The sequence below is a fragment of the Astatotilapia calliptera genome, chromosome 5 (genome assembly GCF_900246225.1).
Source record: "Astatotilapia calliptera chromosome 5, fAstCal1.2, whole genome shotgun sequence".
Classification (NCBI taxonomy): Eukaryota; Metazoa; Chordata; class Actinopteri; order Cichliformes; family Cichlidae; genus Astatotilapia; species Astatotilapia calliptera.
Genome location: NC_039306.1, coordinates 32,858,220 through 32,865,238, shown reverse-complemented (window position 1 = coordinate 32,865,238; position 7,019 = coordinate 32,858,220). Strand labels below are relative to the sequence as shown.

Sequence of the window (7,019 nt, the reverse complement as noted above, 5' to 3'; positions counted from 1 at the left end):
AGGCAGATCACCCTTGATGACTCTCTGCAGGAAATGTGAAGCTTTGGCTCCTCCATCTTTTCATGACAGGGCAGCTATACAGCTTCTAAGATTGATGTTTGTTCTGCAAAGCTGCCAATGATCAGTGCTCACACAATCCAAACTGCTGCCAACCAGAAGAGCCCAAAGCTGTTTGAACTTCAATCGGTCAACCTGTCCTCCACACTTCTCTGTGATAAACGCAGGTATCTGTGCTAACGTGTGTTCAGTTGTTCTGTCTAGCAGAAAAACACATGATTTGTTCCTGTTTCTTTGGTTTAATCTATGAAAAAATGCCATTGATAACATAGTTTGACAGTTGTAAAATAGTATTTTTGAAACAACAAATTGTTTACCAAAGAGCTACTAACCAAAATTTATAAGAGTCAACATGCTTTGCAGTATGTATGCAAGCAATTTTGCACAAACTGGACAAGTGGAAGACTAAAAGAACATGTGACAGGCCTGACAAACTATCTACAGCAGAAGAACAGTAGCAAGTCATAAGAAACTGGAAAAAAAATTCAGCAAAGACCCGAGACAGTACATGCGTGATGCATCTCACCTTTCACCTGATCCATCTAATTTTTGCTCAGTCCTCATCAGAAATGATCTGCGGGGTCTTAAGTAGTCATACGTAAGAATGGCAAATGGGGAGAAAAGACTGATCGATGCCTAATTACACAAGAACTGGACTGAAAATTGGTGCCAACCAGTCTGATGGAGTGATTAGTCCAAATATAAAAGTTCTGGTTGGAGTTATTGTCAAAATTGAGAAAATTATAAATGCGAGTACCAAGATATCTGGAAACTGTCAGATTGACAGGGATTTTATTTTTCAGCATAACAGGGATCCCAAACAAATGGTCAAAGAAAAAGCATACGTGGATAGACAAACACAGAGTGGACCACTGAAAGTCACGCATTGGCCTCCCAGAGCCAAGAACTATTGTGGGATCATCTTGACAAAGAAAGGAACAAAAGGCAGTCAACATCCAAAGAAGAGCTTTGAATGTTCTTCCAGAAGCCTGGAGAATTATTCCTGAAGACTACTTCAAGAAAGCACAAAAAGAGAAGTTCAGTCTGTATTGAACAATAAAATGAAGGACTGTCGTTTGCCTAGCTAAATGTAATAACAAGAGGGGTGGCAAAAGCTATTTTCACAGTACTGTAATACAACTTTTAACTACTAGCTCTAATGCCATCATCATCTCTCCTTTTAAGTCTGCCAATGGATCTGTCCATCTTCATACATAAATATATGTAATATGTTGGAGTTCAATGTACCAATGGCTAGCTGGTGCTGCTTAATTCATTACCATGCTATGTCTGATATAAGCCTATTTTCCCACATAACAAAAAACAAACAACCTTAATAAATAAGTATCGTCTGCAGCCCCCGTGACCCCTACCAGGTTTGCAGGGGGGCTGCAGCCTATCTCAGCTATCACAGGGCGAGAGGTGGGGTACACCCTGGACAGGTGGCCAGTCTATTGCAGTAAGGTTACCCAAAACTAAAAAAATAGTCCTTTTTCAAGAAAACAAAAATGTATTACCAATTTAAAACTGTTCTGCAGCAATGAAGGTTGATCAAGTCTTGAAATCTGGTGCTACTAATTCCTACAGGTGCTCCAACTTTTCTGGATGACTTACTCCTCTGTCTGCATAAAAGCAGTGTTAGAACACACTGTGGTATCATACCCTTGTGAGCATCAGTTGAACACTATTGTACTGCAGAAAATAGTGTGTTGATACAAAAATGGCAAGAAAAAGGCAATTAACAGTGGAAGAGAGACAGACCATCATAACACATAAAATGTAGGTCTTTTCTACAGAGAAATGGCAAAGAAATTCAAGGTGTCAGTGAGCACAGTTCCTTCACCATCAAAGACTCAGAAACTGGAAAACTCTGACAGGAAGAGGTCTGGCAGACCCAAAGCCTCAACTGAATCAGAGGACAAGTTTCTGAGAGTTAACAGCTTGTGTGATAGGCGACAGGACAACAGCTTCAAGCACAGCTTCATAGTGGTCGTAGTAGCAAGTCTCAGTTTCAGCTGTGAAGAGAAGACTTCGAGCTGCAGGTTTGACAGGACGAGTTGCAGGAAGAAAGCCTTTGTTAAGATTTCAGAATAAGACTTGGCTTGCCTGGGCCATGAAACAACGCCATTGGACTACTGAAGACTGGAAGAAGGTGTTATGGATGAATCAAAATCTTCGGTTCATCACACAGGATCTTTGTGAGCCGTCGAGTAGGTGAAAGGATGGTTCCACAGTATGTGGCATCAGCGTGATGGTCTGGGACTTTTTGCTGGATCCAGGGTCGGTGACTTGTACAGAGTGAGAGGCAGCCTGAACCAAAGCAGCTACCACAGCATTCTGCAGCGCCATGCAGTACCCTCTATGCACCTAGTTGGTCAGGGGTTCATCCTACAGCAAGATAATGACCCAAAACACGAGTCCAGCTATGACAGAACTACCTCGGGAAAAAAGAACAAGATGCTAAGCTTGAAAACATGGAGTGGTCAGCACAGACTCCAGACTTAAACCACATCAAGCTGGTTTGGGATGAACTGGACAGAAGAGTGAAAGCAAAGCAACCTACAAGTGTCACATTTATGGGAACTTCTGCAGCAGATATGGGAAGAACTTTCTGAAGAATATTTGACTTCTATTGAAGAAAGAACACGGGTGTGTTCAGCTGTTATATCTGCCAAAGGCGGCTACTTTGATGAGTCAAAAGTTTAGAATTTTGAACCATGATTTCTTTTTTAACTCCAGTTACTTATTTGTACTATGCTGAAACGAGATATTGAACTGCATAATTTTCAACAAACTGGAAAAATTGGGGTGTTCTAAAACTTCTGACTGGTAGTGTAGGTGAAAAAGGCATCATTGAAACCCGTCCTCAGCCAATACACAAAATAAACTTGAAATTTTCAACATTTTTTTGCATCTCCGTGACTATTTATTTCAAGCCTAGTATCACCATACACCAATCCAGTCTAAACAATTAGAAATTCCCCTTTTCATAGTGTTTTGCTGCTGCAGTATGTTTCACCATTTTTAAGCTTGTAAATAATTACTGTTTCAGGTCAGCAACTATAAAGAAACAAGACAGGCATCTTCAGAGAACAGAGACACCGTCCTTCCCTGTCTGCTATAAATAAACACTCATCCCGTCCTCAGTCAGGGTCTCATGTTATATGTCAAGTGCTGAGATCAAAGGGTGTGAGCTACAAATTGGAGGTTATCGTCCAGATCTGGCTGTCAGTGGAGTCCCTTAGGCTGTTTATGGAATTATCTTTGCTAATTATTAACTGTTGGTGGCTTGCTATATCTTTATTAATACAAACCTCTCTAGAGTCTAGATAGAGAGATATAAAGAGGGGTTTTTATTTTCATTTTGGCTAAATATGTCTAGTCAGCCTTCCCGTGGAATCTCTGGCATTTGCTGGCAGAGGTGGTCTCCTCTTCTCTGTCATGTGGTTGCAGCTGGGTTCATAGCAAGTCCCGCATAGTGAACTAGGTCACACGCAAGAGACCTGCTCAACAACAAACACTGCTGTAAAGGTTTGATCCTGCTTGAACCAGTATAGCACAGAGCAATTTTAGATTTTAAGCATTTGAAAGATCATTTTGTCAAATATGTTTTGTGTAGAATTGGTGAATGCTTGTAGACTGTATGAGCAGTTGTGAATGAAATGTTTGGGTAATGCATTGGTTGCTTTGTTTCTCAAGGTGTTTCAGTTGTCACAAAAATGGATGGGGCTTCTTGTGAGAAGTCTTGGAACCAGCTTCAGTTCATGGGTGGCTCCAACAATGTATCCTCAACTAGAACCATCCGGCTACGGGACATTTATGATCCCAAACCTCAACCTCCCAAAGCCCCCGTCCGGATCCGCCCTCCAAGTCCAAGACCTCCACCCGTGAAGGAGCCCAGTTCAAGGCAAAGTCTTTCCAGCGATCCCTCAACCAAGACCATCATAAGGAGACGAGCTCAGTCTCTTCCATCGTCTGCAGAGCGCAAGAAGGAACTTAGGAGTGTACAGGTACGCTTTGTGGACTCACTGGGTCTTCAGTTAGAGGAAGTTAAGGTTTACAAAGTTCAAGAGTGTCCCATTATACCCCAACATGTTATATTCAGGCTGCTGATGAGCTCTGAATTGGCTTTTGGGAAGTCCCTGGAGCTGTCACTGCCTTACTTCAAACCCTGTTTTCCTGAAAATATGGGTGCTCAGCCGGACTTCCTGACACGGCTGCACACACAGCGCGTGTGTCTTGAGCAGATCCTATGTTCAGAGCAGGGGATAACAGGCACCATACAAGTATTTAATGTAGCCTATGAGAAAGAAGTCACAGTACACTACTCTTACACCAACTGGAGAACACACACAAATACAGCAGCATCCTGGCTATCGAGTGTATACCGTGAGGGGTGTGACTCTCCAGTACTGGACGTCTTCAGGTTTCGTCTTCCTGTCCCACCGTTCGCTTTGCAGCCAGGGGCTAGCTTGGAATTTGCAATCTGCTACCACGTAAAAGGATCTGATTACTGGGACAACAACAACGGCAATAATTACAAACTTTCATGCCACAGCTACAAGGTGACCGTGCCAAGGGAGTGTGAAGATAGCATGCTACATTTCACCTGAGCAACCACATGGACGCGTGGAGAGGATGACACTAAATCCTTTGCAGCCAAACTTTTATCCATTATATTGCATTGTGTGGTGGACTGGAACTAAGCAAGCACAATTTCTAGGAATTTGCACTCAACCAGCTACTTTTAAATATCGCTAACATGCAAATTCTTCAGTTTATACCATCTACAAAAGAGCTAACATTAAAACCACCTGCCTCCAGTTATATAATTGTGCTGGGCAGTATCCAGGCAGAACACTGCATCTTAATAAGACAATGTTGTTTTTCACTTTATCTGTAATTAGTTTTAATGCTTTGTATGTTCAGTTACCGTTCAGAATGTCCATATTTTTCACAATATTTCAGCTCCATGTATCATTTTGGATGCTAAAATTTTGCTTTCACAGTAAGTCAAACAGCAGGTCCTCCACCTCTCATGCACAAGTAACATTTTCTTGTGTGAACCAGTCATTTAGTAATTTTGTGCCAAATGTACTAGAAAGTGGTGTCTCAATGGGCTGCCGTGAAATCTGAAAGAAGGTGCTGTGGGATTTTTAACTTCCTTGATAAAGTTTTGAGCTATTGGGCTATTAAAAGGTACTCAATGTGAATTCCTGTTTTTAAAAATAGTTAAAATGTTCTACATTTACTTAAATCAGATTGACAGAATACAACAGCAGCTATGACACCAACTGAAGCTGAACTAGTGCCATGCTCAAGTTTAGTGTAGTTTGTAGCTGAAGTGAAAGATGGCACAGTATGCTATATTTAAACAGGCAATGATTTTAAAACAGATTATTTTTCCATGCTGGTCTGGGAAAAGATCTCTTGAGGAAACTCAGTAGGTTTTGATAGAGATATCAAAGCTTTGAGACGACACACCTGCTGGTAAAATGCTCCCCAACGTCTACAGCTCTTCAGCGGTTTACAAATGAAACCTTAAAAACAGACAGTGGAATAAGATGAACATGAATATAATGATGCCATTCAATTTATCTGATCAGCTGTCTTGTGTGTGTTTTGGTGAATTTGGTTTTGTAATCTGAATAAAAAAGTGTCAATTGGCATAAATCCACATTGTTTGTGAGCTTATATTATAAAGTATTTAAAAAAAATAAAGTGTACACACTGGGCCGAGACAACCCTGATGACATCACCTTGTAACAAATCAACACAACCTGGTGAGTAAAATCTGTGCCGCTGCATTTTAAGTCAGGAAAAGATCTGCATGTTCCTACTGGGCTTTTATTTAGACAAAACCACGGCCACCTCTGCACAAACTCACAAAATATTTTGCTCACTCTGCACTTTAACAAGTCTCGTGACCCATTTTCGTGACTGACAGTCTGAGTCGTCGCATCTTAACGCAGAAACTGCACAAGGTGATAAAACCTATTCTCTGTGCTGATTTCACACAGACGGAGTGGATGTCGTGAGCTGCTGGCTACACATAAGCTGCTTGTGCACTTTCTGCTTGACCCCATTCCTCTGGAGATCATTTTGTTGTAGGGAGAGCCTTAGATCCCAAACAGTGCTGACCTTTGACCAAGAAGTTTCCATAAATATGAGAGCACAGATTCCAGAGCACTTTCTGGCAGACGTGGTGTTTAGCTCACAGGAGGATATGTTTCCACCTGCATTAGTTGCCACAGCTGTGTGGCATGCTTTACACATGACAGCAGCTATGAGATGTGACCACCCAAGACCTCACAGAGCATATCAGGCAGGCATTTAAATACACCTGAGTATTTCCTTCTCCTGTTTCTTCACATTAATCTGATTAATGGATTTACTTTCTAGATCGTGCACTGTGGTTAATATGATTCTGCTGAAACAGTGGAAAACATAATCCATACAATACATATTTATGTATATCTTAAATGAGACCTAATATGAATTTCTTTATTTTCCGTCATATACATACTGTATAATGTTACAGCGGTTCATATTTAAAAAGGATTCAAAACAGAGCAAGGTAACGTTTAAATTTTCAGTATAAAAAAGCAGGCTGCAGATTTTTGGAACAATCGTCATGTCATGTCTTCTATGTGATTTGTAAAATGTCTGAAAGCGCAAAAAATGCCAACCACTCCTCATTTACTCACACCAGGGAATGCTGATATTTTTGTGGGGCACTAGATGGCGCAATTGCTCCAACTGTATGTTGATTTGAAATCCAGTTACTAAGTTTCACATTTTTGTTTAGGGTATGTGATGGAAAACTTCAGACAAAAGCCGCCATGGAAAAAAAACAAAAACCTCTGTTACAGAAGTGAAATGTTCCATTTCAAATGTTTAAAAGTAGCAACAAAAACAACATCAAACAATCAAAGGAGTTATAGCTTTAGTTACATTTTTAT

General features: G+C 40.8%; 1 protein-coding gene across 1 annotated transcript; it reads left to right on the top strand.

Moving 5' to 3' along the window:
• The first annotated feature begins 3,501 nt into the window (after window positions 1–3,501).
• On the top strand, window positions 3,502–5,731 carry ppp1r3db (protein phosphatase 1, regulatory subunit 3Db). Its single transcript, XM_026168985.1, has 2 exons — window positions 3,502–3,588; window positions 3,757–5,731. The coding sequence occupies exon 2, from the start codon at window positions 3,777–3,779 to the stop codon at window positions 4,668–4,670; it is 894 nt and encodes a 297-aa protein (XP_026024770.1). The 5' UTR covers window positions 3,502–3,588; window positions 3,757–3,776; the 3' UTR covers window positions 4,671–5,731.
• Window positions 5,732–7,019: the final 1,288 nt, after the last annotated feature.

Coding starts and splice junctions, on each gene's coding strand:
- ppp1r3db (XM_026168985.1), top strand. CDS start 3,777: ATGGATGGGGCTTCTTGTGAGAAGTCTTGGAACCAGCTTCAGTTCATG.